Source organism: Schistocerca americana, chromosome 10 (genome assembly GCF_021461395.2).
Source record: "Schistocerca americana isolate TAMUIC-IGC-003095 chromosome 10, iqSchAmer2.1, whole genome shotgun sequence".
Lineage (NCBI taxonomy): Eukaryota > Metazoa > Arthropoda > Insecta > Orthoptera > Acrididae > Schistocerca > Schistocerca americana.
In genome coordinates, this window is record NC_060128.1 from 98,831,012 (window position 1) to 98,850,359 (window position 19,348).

The 19,348-nt window shown below is 42.3% G+C and overlaps 1 protein-coding gene across 1 annotated transcript in view; it reads right to left on the minus strand.

Annotated features, from left to right (window-relative positions):
- Positions 1-10,814: 10,814 nt before the first annotated feature.
- Positions 10,815-19,348, minus strand: part of LOC124552463 (aminomethyltransferase, mitochondrial) — a 174,590-nt gene continuing 166,056 nt past the window's right edge. Inside the window, exons 5-6 of the mRNA XM_047126738.1 lie at positions 14,948-15,030; positions 10,815-11,950 (exon numbers count right to left, since the gene is read on the minus strand). Coding sequence (XP_046982694.1) covers positions 11,595-11,950; positions 14,948-15,030 — 439 coding nt within the window. The 3' untranslated portion in view covers positions 10,815-11,594. The remainder of the gene's footprint in view (positions 11,951-14,947; positions 15,031-19,348) is intronic.

Here is a 19,348-nt window from a genome sequence, read left to right on the forward strand (position 1 = left end):
TCCATAGCAACGAGCTAACAACGTACGAGAAGACTGATAATTACAATGTTTCCTCGCAATTGGTGGTGTGTACGATGCGGATGAGATAAGATTTAACAACTACTGCATATCCGAGCAATCAATCATTCAATCTTAAATCAGAAGAAGCATCCATCGTACGAGTTCGCATTTCCGTCTCCCGTTCACCTAACGGGGACCTACGTCATCGCGCATCGTGTCTTAACTCCACTGCGAGAGCTGCGGCAGTAGCAGCTCTACGGCGTCGACAATATCAGCACGCGGTTGGAGTGCGGGGACGCCACAGTACACACGTTTTATTGTGCTGTGCTCGATATACACACAGATTTGTCTTAACGCTGCGCCGGCTGGAGTGGCCGTGCGGTTCTAGGCGCTACAGTCTGGAACCGAGCGACCGCTACGGACGCAGGTATCCTGCCTCGGGCATGGATGTGTGTGATGTCCTTAGGTTAGTTAGGTTACATTAGTTCTAAGTTCTAGGCGACTGATGACCTCAGACGTTAAGTAGCATAGTGCTCAGCGCTAACCATCTTAACGCTGCTACTTTCATTTTGTAGCTTTAAGGGGCTCCGGAAAGGCTCAAAATCATGAAAAGTTCAATTTTTACTTTTTTGCGTTTTCTGAATCTGCAGACTATTACCTTTTAATAGATATATAATTTATTCAATTCCGAAGACTACAACTATTTTTAAATTTTTTTTGAAATGTGTTCTACATGGGCGTGACCCACTGTGGCTCTGTTAAACTGCTGTCAAATGGTGTTATTATTAACGTCCGTGTTCATCAGGTACATTTTAGTGATGTGAGATAAAGTATGTGTTGTGGCTAACCTGTGATGGTTCAATATATATCGCTGGTGCGATTGTCGATTGTTTCATGTTTATTTACTCTGTCGTTATCTCGAAAATATTCGTAATTAATTCTGTTTCTTGAGTCTGTGTTTTGTTGAAGTATAATAATGAGTAAAAGTAAACTTATTAGAAATCCTCTGAAGGCTTTTAAGGAAAGGAGAAATGTTGGAAAGCCAAAGGTATGTGTTATTACTGTAAACAATAAAGACGATAACCAAGTGAGTGAACCTAACCTCTCAAGTACACCTGCCCATAGCAGTCAAAGTGGGAAAGAAAATACTTCACAGAAGAAGCTTGGTTCAATGAGTGAAAACCATGAATGTTTTATGGGCGAATCGGATGTGAATGAAATATTTGATATGTCGGTTCTCAAAGGAATTTTTTCAAACTGTGTAAGATGTATTCATTGTAGTGAAGTTGGTCTGGAACTCTCCATAATAAAGCACGTAGGACTTGCTAGTGAAATACAACTGAAATGTGATAAGTGTTCATACATGACCACCTTTTGGAACAGTGTTGCAGTAACTGCAACTGAAGAAAATGGTAGCAAAATCTACGAACACAACAACGAGCGATGCTTGCTTTAGACAAGGAACACCTTCGGGCTGCAGACAGGGCTGTAAAGAGTCTAGAAATACAAGCAAGAGTAAACAGGAGGAGGAACAAGAGGAAGCTGGAGGAGAAGTTTGCAGAGGATGAAGATAATCCATCCTATGGACCTGGAATGCACTAAAAAGTTAATCCAATCTTTGTCGCTCGATTCCCAAAACTTTTATTTTCTCATACTAATTACATGTTTTCTAAGGATCTTCCAAACATATTTGTTTCAAACTTTCAGTAAATGTTGCACAGTACCTTCTGCATAATTTAACACAGCCTTTTTCCAAAAAACTGTATATTTTTGAATATATAAATAAAAAATTGCAAAAAAATGTTGTGAATTTTCATTACAATTGAAAAAAAATCATCTTTAATAACTGAACAAAAATTTTGTAAAATCCCTGTGTTAAGTTGTAGCCCATATTTCAATAAATAATCTGTAAAAAGTTCAACTTCCTACCTCAAATACTTTGTGAGGAAAGATGTAATTGATAAGCGTTATTTTAACATTGCAAGTATAGGGCGTTCCGGAGCCCCTTGAGTGCTTTTATTATTATCCCAGTGGCGGCTGTTGTGTAAGAGCACGACAGCACATGAACACCCCAAGTTTTGACACCTCGCAGTTTTATTGGTTATCTTTCTGTGAATGCTGTTAAACGCAATGTAGATGTGGTAGTCTGAAGCACACGGCACTAAATCCACCGCGCCGTGCTACATTGCTCCTCTAGACTTGAAGAAACTTGCTTATCAGGGTCGCGAGCACAGCTTCACTTGTGCACGTTTTAAGGAGCTTCTGCTCATGCGCAACTTGTGTGACGTAATGCAAGAGTCAAGTTTCACAGGGAATTTGCAGTCTCCCCTCCACAACGGTCACACGCCGGTCACGTGATTCCACCTCCACGAGGCAGGGCGTGACTGCCAGCGCTCCTGGTTTTACTTGAGTGTACTATGTTGCCTTTCCCGCCAGAAAACAAACACTATCGCCTGCTTTGTGTCTGTAAGCAGAACCAGCAAAGTGCACTACAGGCAGATTGCACAGATTCTTTTCAGGTTTTTACCATGAGTTGTTTAAAAACGTACAGCCCAAAAAAGAGCGTAGAACATTAAGTGACATAACAAAAGTTTGTACTCTTTTTCCGTTTTGTTTCTCAAAATAAACATTTTTCTTATTAACTTTCGTGTGTAGCGAACATGAGTTTCTACTGTGATGTTTTTATTGTTCAAAATAAAATGTTTGTGACAAAATTGCCGAAGGAGTCGGCTTTAATTTCGTGTACGGCAATTAAAAAGGCTTAACTTCGTGAAATTTTCACTAACGCGCTGTAGCGAGTTGGCTATTTCTTTGTACACAAACATTTAGCAGATGCAAACAGTTCATTGTTCGTTTCGTTTCTTTATTAAAGTTGCTGTCTGCTGGTGTTCTTGTGAGATTTTATTCTGCATACTTCAAGCATCATGTTCATAATATATCCATGTCTTAGGCTGATATAACATTTATTGCATAGTTTGGCAACACATGGGATATGACTTTTCAGAGTTTTACAGTCGGCTGAAGAATAAGTTTCCAACATTTTGTCCATTTGCTGCTCAAATAGGATACAATAATTATTAAACTGTCAATATTTTCCATACAGTCGTCCTCAGCAAACTGCTGAATGGTTTTAAAGCATTGTACAATAACCACATATATTTGCTGCCGTGACAAACTCTGTTGCCATTATTATGAATTACCTTATGTATCTATTTCATATCCAAAATATGTGTGTTATTAGTTTCGGAAACTTGTTCTTTTGAATAACATTGCACAGAAGTATGTTTCTAGTACACACTTACATTTATCTAAAGAAACGAAAAATGTTGGTGGACACTATGTGAAATTCAAATAGCGAAATACGGAAATGCGCTTTAATAACCAATTTCTTCTGCACGGATTACATTTAACAAAGCAACTAGCCCAAAAGAATGTGGACTTTGAAGCACGAATTCTTGCCACTGCCCTTCAACAATACATTTTCGAAGTTTAGTAAACGCCTATACAAGTTAGTACAACCATCTGCACGAACAGTTCGACGACGTTACCCTTGACGCTGCATCACAGACAGGAACACCTGCGATGGTGTACTCAACATAGTACACTGAAGTAAAACCAGGAGCGCTGGCAGTACGCCCCGCCTCGTGGAGGTGGAATCACGTGACCGGCGTGTGACCGTTGTGGAGGGGAGACTGCAAATTCCGTGTGAAACTTGACTCTTGCGTGACGTAATTGCCTTAAAGGCCAAATACTTAGGGGTTTAATAAACAATGTGCGCGGTTTACGCTATCCCCTACCACTCAACTACAAGTCTGCGTCATTGCCACCAGGCGGCAGCACAGTGCAGCAAACTTTTAGCCCTGTTCGCTTGATATAAATCACGCCAGGCGGTAGCACACGCTACAGATATACCAATTCACTCATAGTACTAGTAAAATTAGATCGGACATCAGTATATGTTATACTTATACTGATGGAAAAACCTTTTTTCTTGTGGGATTCTGAATGAGATATAATACAATAAGTTTTGGATTTTGTCATACAGTAATCCATTTCTGGCGCTGAGAACCATAAAGCACATCACCATCGGTTATGGGACTGAAGCATTTCCCAGACCTCACACCTTGTGACTTCTATATGAGACCGCGTTTTTATCTACTGAAAGTCTGCGACATCGCATTGTTGAAGCTGTGAATTCGATTACGGGAGACCAGCCAGGAAATGTGCCATCGTTTTGATATTTGTCGTTTAACGCATGCGGCTGTTGATCTTATGCTGCGTCAGGTTTACCTGTACAATTGGCCCACATTGAACGTATATCTATACATTCACAAAGAGCTAGTCACTGATTTCTCTGATATTCACTTAAGTATAGGGGGAGGGGGGGGGGCGGGATCGGTCAAATACGGTGTGCTTTTGCCCCTTATAGTTCTCAGAGCCTCATTTGTATGCTAGTCAAGTAACCTTACTGGGAGATAGTACTATTTTAGTTAAATAATTTCCGCAAACGACAGTTTGTGTTTGGCGTTGGTTGTTTACTGTGCAGGAACCGGCTTTCCTGTGCAGTTTCAACTTGAACTCTGTTGAATCTGTGCCGGCCGCTGTGGCCGAGCGGTCCTGGGCGCTTCAGTCCGGAACCTAGCAGCTGCTACGTTCGCCAGTTCGAATCCTGCCTCGGGCATGGATGTGTGTGATGTCCTTAGGTTAGTTGGGTTTAAGTAGTTCTAATTCGAGGTGACTGATGACCTCAGATGTTAAGTTGCATAGCGCTCAGAGCCATTTGAATCTGTTTAGTCTGTATTAAGCGCTAACAGAAAAGAAAATTACCAGGAAAAGAGAGCCACAAAAGAAAAACGGCCTTCCAGACGAGATCCGTTGTCTGAGAACGTGACAAATCAACTAAGCGCGACTACAAGCGAACGTTTAACAAAGAATTGTACTATACAAGTAGGTTGTCGTGAGGCTGATTTTCAGCCCGGAAGTTAGTTCGTTAACTAATACGTGAATTAGGCATCTTGCACATTTGTCCGAGAAAATAAAAAAGCACGAAAAAGTACACAAAACTGCGAAACGGACAGTAGTGGAAGCTTAAACATTATTTCGTTCTTCCCATACACTGTACTTAGTGACATACAAAACAACAAAATACCATAAAAAGAATTCTTCTTTTCTTTCACACAAGTTATGGATATTATTATTATTATTGTTATTCTTTACTTTCTCAGACGTTAAGTCTGGTTAAAAATGGAAAGTGACGCGGACCTTGATCAAGCGTCACTTCCTTTTAACTGTATGGTATGTGTTACATTGCATTTAGGAACTTTCGGGTAATTGAACATGTATCAATAATTACTGATTTCTGTAGTTGTATGTGTAAGTTTGGATGTAGCTGTATTGCGTTGATGTACTGGTGGATATTGTGTGGTATGACTCCTGTAGTTGATAGTATAATTGGTATAATGTCAACTTTATCCTGATGCCACATATCCTTGGCTTCCTCAGCCAGTTGGATGTATTTTTCAATTTTTTCTCCTGTTTTCTTCTGTATATTTGTTGTATTGGGTATGGATATTTCGATTAGTTGTGTTAATTTCTTCTTTTTATTGGTGAGTATGATGTCAGGTTTGTTATGTGGTGTTGTTTTATCTGTTATAATGGTTCTGTTCCAGTATAATTTGAATTCATCATTCTCCAGTACACTTTGTGGTGCATACTTGTATGTGGGAACGTGTTGTTTTATAAGTTTATGTTGTAAGGCAAGCTGTTGATGTATTATTTTTGCTACATTGTCGTCTGGGGTATTCTGTATTTGCTAGTATTGTACATCCGCTTGTGATGTGATTTACTGTTTCTATTTGTTGTTTGCAAAGTCTGCATTTATCTGTAGTGGTATTGGGATCTTTAATAATATGCTTGCTGTAATATTATTATTATTATTATTACTGTTAATATTATTACTATTATTAATATATACAGCAGCTGAAATTGTGTAAATGTGTTGGTTGATAAGCGTAATTGTTATACGGCAAATGCTATTAATTTCGTACTCTCATATTTATCTGAATTCAAAATTTTTTTGAACATCCAGAATGTATACCTACGAGCCACCAGTGTATTACCCGTCACTTTCTGTAAAGTGTGCTGTGCTGCACCTTGACATACACTTTATTATGCAGGAGCCTGAAGATGGCTTAATAGAATATCGAATCTGGTAGTAAAAGTTAAAATAAAATAACATCTCAACTGTAGCACTGTTGGCGAATTTCATTATTAAAGAGTGTTTCTACTGTCATCAGAAAAACATTCACGATTGGATTGAACTGATGGTTTGGTGTGCGAGGAATTTTAAGAACCTGCATAGCAAAATTATTTTTTTGTGAATTTTGACTATTAATATCAGGGCCGTTATCAGCCAGTGCGCCTGAATAAAATTCATCTGAGGAACTCAGTCCTACTCGCACAAACGAAATCCCTCTCACTGTCAGCATTTTGTGTAGTGTATTTTGAATCACTATTAACTATTACTTTTCCCAGATCGGTAAGTTTCCCCACCTAGATTAACAGCCTAAATTTTCCAGAATGAGATTTTCGCTCTGCAGCGGAGTGTGCGTTAATATGAAACTTCGTGGCAAATTAAAACTGTGTGTCGGACCGAGACTCGAACTCGGGATCTTTGCCTTTCATATCAGCGCACATTCCGCTGCAGAATGAAAATCTCATTCTGGAAACATCCTCCAGGCTGTGGCTAAGCCATGTCCCCGCAATATCCTTTCTTTCAGGAGTGCTAGTTCTGCAAAGTTCGCAGAGGAGCTTCTGCAAAGTTTGGAACGTAGGAGACGAGGTACTGGCAGAAGTAAAGCTGTGAGGACGGGGCGTGAGTCGTGCTTGGGTAGCTCAGGTAGAGCACTTGCCCGCGAAAGGCAAACGTCCCGAGTTCGAGTTTCGGTCCGGCACACAGTTTTAATCCGCCAGGAAATTTCAGCCTAAATTTTGTTTTGTAATGTTACGAATACGTAGAACATGTGATCAGAAAATGTAACAGCCGTTTAGGTACAAGGCTAGTGCTGAGTTTTCTGTAGCGAAACCAAACCAGCATCATGTGTCGCGTTTAACTGAAATTACCTAGCGTTTTAGTTTGGTGCAGAACAAACTATGATGTATTCTTAAGATTTAGTACGTACATAGTCTTCACGCAAATTCAATAACAATAATGTTTCCCGCATGTTGAAAATTCGGTAGAGTTGTCAGGAAATGTATTTTCATAAACTTTTCGTGTGTCATCTTAAAGATCAATACGCAAATAAAACTAAAATGAAAACGAAATTCAGCTCATCCTAAATACAGCGTTGCCTGCTTAAACATAGTACATGGAACAGTTTGTGCATTTCTGGGAGCGAAATGAAGTGTGAGGACACGTGTGTGTTGTGTACGGGACATGGCAACATTGCTTGGCGCCTCCATGTGTTCCGGCCAAAATGTCACTCAAAGAGGAATTCAAAACAAGACTACATTGCAGTGCAGTCTGTTAAATATTTAACTATTCTAAGAAAACTCGTTTTTCACTTTTTGCAGAATAATTACATTGGGTTGCTTACGTCATTTAATAAAATGATTTTAATGAACATTGGCGTTGCAACTGAAAGGCGAGTGTTCGTCACCCACTGCATTGCTTATAGAGGCTAAGAGGATAAAGGTTGCCGGCCGCGGTGGTCTCGCGGTTCTAGGCGCGCAGTCAGGAACCGTGCGACTGCTACGGTCGCAGGTTCGAATCCTGCCTCGGGCATGGATGTGTGTGATGTCTTTAGGTTAGTTAGGTTTAAGTAGTTCTAAGTTCTAGGGGACTGATGACCACAGCAGTTGAGTCCCATAGTGCTCAGAGCCATTTTTGAGGATAAAGGTTGTTGTTGTTGTGGTCTTCAGTCCTGAGACTGGTTTGATGCAGCTCTCCATGCTGTGACGAGTTGAAATGAGGGGCGACGTTGTCAAGGTGGAGACAACGAGCCGGAAATGAAGGAAGTGAAGAAGGAAAAGGAGAAAGTGGAACTGAATGTAACAACGACGGATATAAAATCTCAAAACTGCTGTTGTGTTTGACTTCTATTATGCTTATACCTTTATTTCTTTTTGAGCAAAATTACAATGATATAAAAAATAGAATTCTGGTAAATAACACAGAGTAAATATCAGTCATCACACATTTTTCGTGACGTATCGTTTTCAGATTGTCCCATTAACATTGTCCTGTTTTGAGATACCGTCTGCAAATTCTTGCAGATGCACCTTTCCACCTGTGATATCTAATTGTGGCAAGCACATTCAATATTGTGTTTCGCAACTTATTAGGGTTCCCTTCATCTTCCAACATTCACAGACTAATATCGTCACACGACATCACAGAAAGTACGGTGCTTTTGAAACTGTAAACGAATAGTTGTGATTGCAGAGTTCTGTAATTTCAATAATTCAAAGTCACCAGCAGAAAATCCAGGTGAACTTATGAAAAAAATTGTCACTGCGAGCAACAGCGAATAATGTAAAATAGCTCTATCTTTGTTTGAAGTATTTGATCACACAGATTTCGAGAGAAATCACTATATTTATGTAAAGGTACAAAAGGTTTGTTGCCAGGTGTGGGCTTGCACTTCAGGTTTCGTTAAGGCGTGTCATGCTTGTTAATCGCTGACTGAAATAAGGAGTACAGGGAAAAGCTTAAAATATTTTATGAGACGATGTATTTGGTTTCAGAGAAAGGAATGGTATTGCAGCGAAATTCTGACAGTTGCATTAGTAACGGAGGAGGGACCTCAAGAACTCAACCTTTTAACTCAAACCTACTGTACTGTACATGCAACTTCGAAAGCAACAGAGAGGAAACACTGTTAGAAAATGAAATGTAGTAATAATAAGTGCACAGAGACAAAAAGACAAAATGGTGCAAAGGACAGGTGCTTATATTACGCCTACCATTGAAGACCTGTTGTGGAAAAGAAATGGAGTTGTAATAGCAATGTAGAAGTATGAAGGTTGCAATGATGGTGATGTCACCCGGGTAGAAATGGAAGAAGATGTAGGAGAACTGCTACGCAGGAAGTGCAACTTAAGGAAAATAATCAGCCCAAAGCTCAGATTAGAAGAAACTACAATGATGAGCAGATGAAGATCTGCACTGCAAAAGACAATAAGAAAAGTGAAAAGTGTCTAGTTAGAACGTGTATATAGCTTGATGCTTATCTTTTTAAGTATCTTTTGTTTCATATACTGAAGGGGTAATTACATTAGCACAGATATATGGACAGCAAATAACGAGGGACAGAAGGAAATCAGTAAAAGACATGGAACCAGAGAAAGATATTGTGAACTAGTTACAGAGTTGAAGTATGAAATAGTGCAGTTAAAGACGACACTGAAATATTAAATAACGAAGAAACAAGAAAGGCTGGGGAGACATACAGTTTTTGATGAAAGATTTGTACTGGTATCGAAATAGCTCAATTAGATGGGTACAGCACCCTAAGTGAGAACTCAGTTTGAATTCCATTTCAATGATACCTGCACTGTGAAATCTGATATATATAAGCATTATTATGAGTGAATTGCTCCTCCACTTCATTGATGTTTCATGAGATAATGCTATAGTAACATCTTCGGATTGACGAACTGATAGGTGTAGAGGCATCGTCAGCTGCAGTGGTAGAATTCAGTACCAAGTTTCATCAAAAGATGTACCTGGTCAATATCTAGGGTTGCGAGAAGCTGGTGAATAAGGTAAAACTCGTTGAGAAACCATCAATACATTCAACTAATAGCAATGTTTGAAATGATGCTTCAGGAAACATCATTAGCTGTAGCTACTGGTAATTGGTAAGGTGATGCTTGACAAAGCAATGGGAGATTCGTTAACTGAAGATGGCTGAGCTGGCGGATGTAGAGTCACCATCAGTTCAGGAGTCATAAAACAGCTGATATCGTAGGTGGTTGAGATGTACTGGTCCAGAAGCTGGTCCAAATGTTAATCATTGCAGTTACTGGAGACTGCCAAGGTGATGTGTGGCGAAACAGTGAGCAATTCATTGGCTGATGATGGCATAGCAGGTGGATGTAGGAATGTCTTCAGCCCTGGTGCCAGAATTGAGCTGTAGAAACATTGTCAGCCCCAGTGGTAGAATTCAGCACCAAGTTTCATCAAACTACATACTTGGCCAATATGTAGAGTTACGAGAAGCTGATGGCTAAGATAAAACTGACTGAAAAAACATCAATACATTTAACAAATACTAATGCTTGAGGTGACGCTTCAGAAAAGATCGTTAGCTGTAGCTATTGGTGATTGCTGAGTCAATGCCTGTCAAAGCAGTGGAAGGTTCATTAATTGAAGATGACTGAGCTGACGGATGTAGGATCACCAGCAGTCTAGGAGTCAGAAAGCAACTGATGTTCTAGCTGGTTGAGACACATTGGTCCCCAAGCTGATACAAATGTTGACCGTTGCAGTTACTGGAGACTGCTTAGATGATGTGTGTCAAAACAGTGAGTGATACTTTGGCTGATGATGATTTAGCAGGTGGACATTGAAACGTCTTCAGCTGTGGTGCCAGAATACAGCAGCTTGAGATGCCAGGCAGCCAGAATAGAGTTCAGCTGTTAAACAGTGAATTCATTGGTGACTGCTTAGATGATGTGTGTCAAAACAGTGAGTGATACATTGGCTGATGATGATTTAGCAGGTGGACATAGAAACGTCTTCAGCTGTGGTGCCAGAATATAGCAGCTTGAGATGCCAGGCAGCCAGAATAGATTTCAGCTGTTGAACAGTGAATTCACTGGTGACTGCTTATATGATGTGTGTCAAAACAGTGAGCGACACATTGGCTGATGATGATTTAGCAGGTGGATGTAGAAACGTCTTCAGCTGTGGTGCCAGAATATAGCAGCTTGAGATGCCAGGCAGCCAGAAGAGCATTCAGCTGCTGACCACTGCATTTAGTTACTGCCGAAGTGCTACTTGTCTAACGACTGAGAGGTTTACTGACTGATGATAGCTGACATGATGGATACATAAACGTCTTCACACCAGGTATTGGATGGTCGGGACACCAGGCAGCCAGAGCAGCGTCCTGGTGTTGACCACTGAAGTTACTCGATCATTAGTGAGTTGCTGCTTGTTAAAAGACTAAGGGATTCATTGGCTGATCATGACTTAGCTGGTGGATGTAGAAACGTCTTCAGCTGTGGTGCCAGAATGTAAGAGCTTGAGCCGCCAGGCAGCCAGAAGAGAGTTCAGCTGTTGAATAGTGGATTTACTGGTGACTGCTTAGGTGTTACTTGTCAAATCACTGGGATTGATCGATGGTGGCTGAGGTGATGGGAACTGAAATGTCTTCAGTCCCACTACCAGAAAGACATCGTAGCTGGCTGGGACGTCTGGCAAGCAGAGGGGGTTCCTGGTGTTGACCATAGCAGTTATTGGTTGATTGCACATCCAAAGATTGTGAGATTCGTTGGCTGATGGTGACTGAAGCAATGGATCTAGAAATGTCTTGAGGGTTGGTGTCGAGAAAGCGTAGCTGTTTGAGACTCCAGGTTGTGGGTACACTCTACTGCTGGTCCTTCTTGTAGAAGCGGTGCGGCACGAATGGCAGCCGGCACACCTCTACGGGCACGTCGCGGCCGCGCACCTGCACAGCCAGTGAGGTGCCGGGCCTCGAGTACTGCGAGTCCACATAGGCGAGGGCGACGCTGCCGCCCAGCGAGGGCGACGGACAGCCGCTGGTGACGCGGCCCACCTGCGCCGGGGCGGCGTCGCTGAGGGCGGCCACCACCGCCGCCCCCGCTCGCGCTGGCGGTCCAGCCTCCCAACGCAGCCCCACGCGCCTCCTCGGGGGCCCAGAGCGCAGCTGCTCCAGGATCACGCCGGCGCCGGGGAAGTCCGCCGAAGCTCGCCGTCTCTTAGCTGCAAGGACAAAACGCACTCTCCCAGCTGCTGCACACATCTACAGAAAACTAGGCATCTCCATAGAAACATACACACATGTATATACAGGGTGAGTCACCTAACGTTACCGCTGGATATATTTCGTAAACCACATCAAATACTGACCAACCGATTCCACAGACCGAACGTGAGGCTAGGGGCTAGTGCAATTGTTTAATACAAACCATACAAAAATGCACGGAAGTATGTTTTTAACACAAACCCACGTTTTCTTAAATGGAACCACGTTAGTTTTGTTAGCACATCTGAACATATAAGCAAATACGTAATCTGTGCCGTTTGTTGCATTGTAAAATGTTAATTACATCCGGAGATATTGTAACCTAAAGTTGACGCTTGAGTACCACTCCTCCGCTGTTCGATCGTGTGTATCGGAGAGCACTGAATTACGTAGGGATCCAAAGGGAACGGTGATGGACCTTAGGTACAGAAGAGACTGGAACAGCACATTACGTCCGCATGCTAACACCTTTTTATTGGTCTTTTTCACTCACAATAAAAGATTATTTATTTATTTGTCACACGACCGGTTTCGGGCTTGCGCCCATCCTCAGGTGTTTATACATTCATGTACATGTTTATATTGCTGGATATCAATAGAGATGAAGCGTCATTATTATAGTTACGCCGTGCTGACAGTTTTGCCACTTAGTTACACACTTATCATCATTTTCACGTCCATATTTCAGTTAAAATGATAATAAGTGTGTCACTAAGTGTCACCACAGCCTAACTACAATAATGATGCTTCGTCTCTACCGATCTCCAGCAGTATAAACATGTACATGAACGTATAAACACCTGAGGATGGGCGCAAGCCCGAAACCGGTCGTGTGACAAATAAATAACCTTTTATTGTGACTGGTAGCGGATATTTTTCTACACCTTATAGTGGTTCATTGCAGTAAATGTTACCTTTTCTAATTATCCTACAACGGTATCATTATCAATAAATGTCTATGACTGTCCTAAATATAGGTTTATTGTACGTACAGGTTGCCAATTATTGAACTAAATGCAAAAAAACCTAAATTAGTTACAAACTATTGCGTGCACACCTTTTATTCAACAGGTGAACAACACTACAGATATTCGGATTTAGGTGATGACATGTTCGATATGGCTGCCATCATTGGCGATGATGTGACGCAGACGTATAGCGAAATTCTCTATGGCCCTCTGAAGTTTCGGAACATTGATGCTGTCCATGATGTCCCGAATGGCTGTTTTCAGCTCAGCAGTGGTTTTGGAGTTACTGCTGAACACCTTGTCTGTAATATAGCCCCACAGAACGGAGTCATATGTGTTCAAATTCGGAGAATATGGCAGCCAATCCAGGCCCATGCCAGTGACCTCTGGGTACCCTACAGGCCAGAATGCGGTCCCAAAAGTGTTCCTCCGGGACACCAAGCGCTTTCCTGCTTCGATAGGGTCGAGCTCCGTCTTGCATGAGCCACATCTTCTCAAAAAGATGGTCACTTTGGATAATGGGGATGAAATCATCTTCCCAAACCTTCACAAAGCGTTCGGCAGCCATCGTGCCATCAAGGAATATCGCCTTGATTATTCCGTAACTGGAGACTGCGCACCACAAGGTCACCCATTGAGGATAAGGAGACCTCTCGATCGCGAAATGCGGATTCTCAGTCCCCTAAACGCGTCAGTTTTGCTTTTGACGAACCGACTTAAATGAAAATGGGCTTCGTCGCTAAACCAAACCATACACGGCGTACTAATTACGATAATGCCCCGCGGCCAACTGTGCAGTTATAAAGTCCTAACGCAAATCGTTCAGAAGTTATGGTGATTTTATTTCATATAGGTCAACAATTCAAGGGCTTATTTCAGTAGTGATACACGTCCATTACGTCCACTTTTCTGTCTATAATGCTTCTGAAATTAATGAGCCAAACAAACAGAAAGAAAAGTTCATCTCTAGCAAGAAGCCATAGCCTGGAATATTTCTGATATCTCAACTGCAGATTTTTCAGCGCTCATTTAACTTTATGACTCTCTATCTCAATATGAACAAAAATGGACTTGTACCACTACTGAAATAAGTCCTTCATTTGTCACCCTGTACATACACTGCAACAAAAAAAAAAAAGAGCCGACGAATCACGAAGCAACTATCCGAATGGGACGGAAACAGGCAGATGTGATGTACAGGTGCAGAAAAACAAGTTGTTACAGTTTCCTCTTCTTCTTCTTGCGTTACGGCCTCTGTAGGACCACGGGTAGCCCCTTCGTGGGCTGCATTTTCCTCTTCTTCTCCCAGAACCTCTCCATTCTTTCTCTTCTTCTCTCCACTCTTCTTCCGAGATCTTCAGTTTCCGTTTCTCCTGTCAGCTCCACTGGTGACATTCTAATCTTTTCCTGTATTCTCCTCTGTCATTGATCTCCGGCATATTTGTCGGTGTATATTTGTTCCTCCAATTTTCCTTTCCTTACAGTTTCAGAAAAAATGAATGATTTATTCAAGAGGAAGAGCTTCAGAAATTGAGGACGTAAACAAACTGTTGGTCCACCTCCTGGCACTTGTAGAAACAGTTACTCGGCTTGGCACTGATTGATAAGAGTTGTTGGATGTCCTCCTGAGAGATACCGTGCCAAATTCTGTCCAATTGGCGTGATAGATCAAGAAAGTCTCATCCTCATATGAGGGTCTTGCGCATGTAGCTCGAAAAGTTCTGAGTTGGAGAGAGATTTGGTGGCCTCGCTGGTCAAGGTAGAATTTGGCGAGCACGAAGAAAAGCAGTAGACTCTCTCTAGTAGAATTTGTGCATAAGATCGTCGTCTATACGTCCGTGGCATTTCGAAATTTTCCGTTCCTGATACTAAAGTTGTATTTTACACGTTTTATTCACAACTATAACGAGAGCGTGAAGAGAATTTTCTCATTTGCACCGGCTGTAGCGGTTCCATTGGGTAATCCCATATCCAGAATTCACTCACCAATCAGCCATGAGAGTCCAGCTTCCACAGGCGTCGTCGTCTCATCCAGGTCGGACCCGTACAGGCAGAGTCCAGCTTCCAGTCTGGAACACACGGTAAGCAGGTGTTAGCCCATTACATGACAGCAGTTACTTAGCAGATGTATACCCTACGTCCTTACGTCATACAACTAGTTGCGTTAGCTGCAAGCAGTTTTTTTCTCAAGAATTTTCAGCACGCTGCCGACGTGTAGTGAGTACCTCCCCTTATGAACTATTCTCGACAAGTCATGTGATACCAGGCCAACACAGAAAATAGTTTGCTCGTAACGTGTTAACTAATTGCCAAACAGCATTACTGTGGCAAGTGTTTCATTGTAAAGATATCCGATACTAAAGGATATAAATCAAGCATCTTTCTGTGTGAGTCGCATATTTCGGACATCACTAAGTGATTCTGCTGATAACACCATAATCTTCAGGAGCAGAATTACATACATGCATTTTTCATTCGTGCAATGCACAGACGTGTTTTGACAGCAGAAAAGCAAGTGAGAAACTAGTTATCTTGCATCTTATTCTGGGAATGAGAATCTGTGTCTGTTTTTTTTTTCAGCAAGGGCAGTATTATAATTAGAAACTAAAAATACTCAAGATTAGTGTGTAGTCTCAGTAAAGTTGAATCTAGTACACGCCACACACTGCTAGTTGTAGTATGTGCTCCCCATTGGGCATGAGATGATATACTGCATATTTTTCTATTTTTTAACAGGCGGATAAACTGTATGTTGTATGTGCTCCCCACTGGGCATGAGATGATATACTGCATATTTTTCTATTTTATACACAGGCCGAACTATCAGTTTAATAAGTCACAGCTGCAAAATACTAACGCGAATTCTTTACAGACGAATGGAAAAACTGATAGAAGCCGACCTCGGGGAATATCACTTTGTATTCCGTAGAAATGTTGGAACACGTGAGGCAATACTGACCCTACGACTTATCTTAGAAGAAAGATTAAGGAAAGGCAAATCTACGTTTCTAGCATTTGTAGACTTAGAGAAATCTTTTGACAGTGTTGATTGGAATATTCTCTTTCAAATTCTGAAGGTGGCAGGGGTAAAATACAGGGAGCGAAAGGCTATTTACAATTTGTACAGAAACCAGATGGCAGTTATAAGAGTCGAGGGGTATGAAAGGGAAGCAGTGGTTGGGAAGGGAGTGAGACAGGGCTGTAGCCTGTCCCCGATGTTATTCAATCTGTATATTGAGCAAGCAATAAAGGAAACAAAAGAAAAGGTCGGAATAGGTATAAAAATCCATGGAGATGAAATAAAAACTTTAAGGTACGCCGATGACATTGTAATTCTGTCAGAGACAGCAGAGGATTTGGAAGAGCAGTTGAACGGAATGAACAGTGTCTTGAAAGGAGGATATATGATGAACGAGGATAATGGAATGTAGTCGAATTAAGTCGGGTGATGCTGAGGGATTTAGATTAGGGAGAAAAATAACTGATGATGGTCAAAGTAGAGAGGATATAAAATGTAGAATGGCAATATGGCAATGGCAAGGAAAGCGTTTCTGAAGAAGAGAAATTTGTTAACATCGAGTATAGATTTAAATGTCAGGAAGTCGTTTCTGAAAGTATTTGTATGGAGTGTAGGCATGTATGGAATTGAAACGTGGACGATAAATAGTTTAGACAAGAAGAGAATAGAAACTTTCGAAATGTGGTGCTACAGAAGAATGCTGAAAATTAGATGGGTAGATCACATAACTAATGAGGAAGCATTGAATCGGATTGGAGAGAAGAGAAGTTTGTGGCACAACTTGACCAGAAGAAGGGATCGGTTGGTAGGACATGTTTTGAGGCATCAAGGGATCACCAATTTAGTATTGGAGGGCAGCGTGAAGGGCAAAAATCGTAGAGGGAGACCAAGAGATGAATACACTAAGCAGATTCAGAAGGATTTGAGTTGCAGTAGGTACTGGGAGATGAAGAAGCTTGCTCAGGATAGAGTAGCATGGAGAGCTGCATCAAACCAGTCTCAGGACTGAAGACCACAACAACAACAACAACACAGGCGGATCAACTGTAGCACCTCAAGGACAAGGTCGTTTTACTGACAAGTGATGCAGGTCGTCACTGTAGGAATATATGATAATGAATCGGACCAAACGAAACACATGTCACACGAAAGGGTGCCCGAACGGTCACATCATTACACATTCGTACCCGTATATGGCGGAAACACAGGCGTTTTTCTCGCACGGAGTCGATCATAAAGATGCTGAATGGCCTTCTGCGATAGGTTGTGCCATGAATCTTGCGCCTTTTGTTGCCATTCAGCAATGGTTCTTTCAGGCTCTACACAACCAGCCATTTCACGCTTCATCATGTTCCGTTCATGTTTAGTTGGCGAGAGATGTGGTGTTCCTACTGGCCGGGGCAGTTGTGGTACACCATGAAGAGCACGTTTCATTGCAGCAGCCGTACGTGTACGTGCATTGTCGTGCTGGAAAAAGCACATTACCGTCCTGTCGAAGAAATGGCAGTAGCACAGGGATAACATTGTGTGAACTGTAGTGGGCACTTTACCCTGCAGAGGCACCACATGGGAGCGCAGGTAGAAACCGAGCGAGGTGGCGCAGTGGATCGCACACTGGACTCACATTCGGGAGGACGACAGTCCAAGTCCGCGTCCGGCCACCATGAATTAGGTTTTCCGTGATTTCCCAAAAAATTGCTTCAGTCAAACGCCAGGATGGTTCCTTCGAAAGGGTATGGCCAACTTCCTTCCCCATCCTTCCCTAATCCAATGGGTCCCCTTCCCCAACCAACCCAACCAGTAGAAACTTATACCCTCTTCCCTCCCCAACCATGAAGCCTAGGATGGGAACTGTGTGCATTGGGCGAATACAGTCCGGAATAGGCAGCTCACCAGATCTGCGCCATCACTTGCATACAGTCCTGCTCTCACCACTGAAGACAACAGATGGTATTCAGCTCTCCAGTCAATTCTTTGATGAACATCACATGAGTCATGACTGGTGGTACTGTGGTGCCACTGTTAGCCCGGCCAGATTCTCATGGGTTCTTAATCCTGACGCAAGCAGACCTTCCCCAATGGTCCTAATTGACACAGCAGGGGCAACGTGAGCCTGGATTTCGTCTCTGGGTGATGTCTGGCCAGGAACCGCAGTTCACACAATGCGTCCATCTTGACCTGCGAATGTATTACGCAGGTACATGGAAACCCACAGACAATTGCGGAAAGCAGAGATACGACATCGATGAAGCGTGTCAAACACGTGTAGTAGTCCGTTGATATATCCATCCAGTTCCCTACTGGTCTACAGTGCGGCCAGGTTCAGATAACTGAAACAGTTCAGTGAGAGTATCTACTCGTCGGTTCGGCATGGTTGTACTTTGCAAACACTGTTCAGCTCTAAACTCAGCACAGTTGCTGTGTGAGTGCCCTCTGATCATCGATGGCTCTATAAATGAATCATGAACACTACAACCAGCGTGCACACATATTCTGCTGCCATTCAACACAGTCCTTAAACGTTTTGCGTTTTTGTTCCTGGCTGTGGTAGTATACGAGGGCTATCCACAAAGTACATTACGTTTTCGTTTGTGTCCGTTAGGGGCGGGGCTAGCGCGGCGATCTTGGTGTCATGGCATTCCGCCGCTCAGTCGGCATCCTGCCGTGCTAGTGAGAGGTTCGTGCTGTACTCCGTTGAGTTACTGTGACAGTTTGAAATGTCAGCGTTAATTGAAAATGCCGCGAAGTGTGAAGTGCGTGCTGTAACAAGGTTTCTGACTGCAAAAAACTGTACACCGATAGAAATCTATCGGCAGCTTTGTGAAGTGTATGGGGACAACATAATCACTGAAGTTGGAGTGCGTCAATGGGTCATAAAATTTAAAAATGGCCGATCTAACGCTCACGACGAAGAGCGAAGTGGAAGACCCAGCATAGTGACTGCCGAACTTGTCGAAAAAGTCGATACCGCGGTCTGTGAACACCGTAATTTCACAATAACGGAACTCTCTACGAGTTTTCCACAAATTTCACGAAGTTTGTTGCACGAAATCATTACCGAAAAAGCTTGGTTACCACAAGTTTTGTGCAAGATGGATACCAAAAATCTTGACAGAGATTCACAAAAATCTGGGAATGGCTGCAGCGTTAACGTTTTTGGACGCTTACGAGAAAGATGGCGACTCATTACTCGATCGCATCGTTACTGGTGACGAAACATGGGTTAAGCATGTGAACTGTGAGACAAAATTGCAGTCAGTGCAGTGGGGGCACACAAATTCCCCCCAAAAACCCAAGAAATGCATGCAGACAATGTCGGCAAGGAAGGTGATGGAGAAAGATGGGAAAGAAAAGGTGTGATTTTTGTG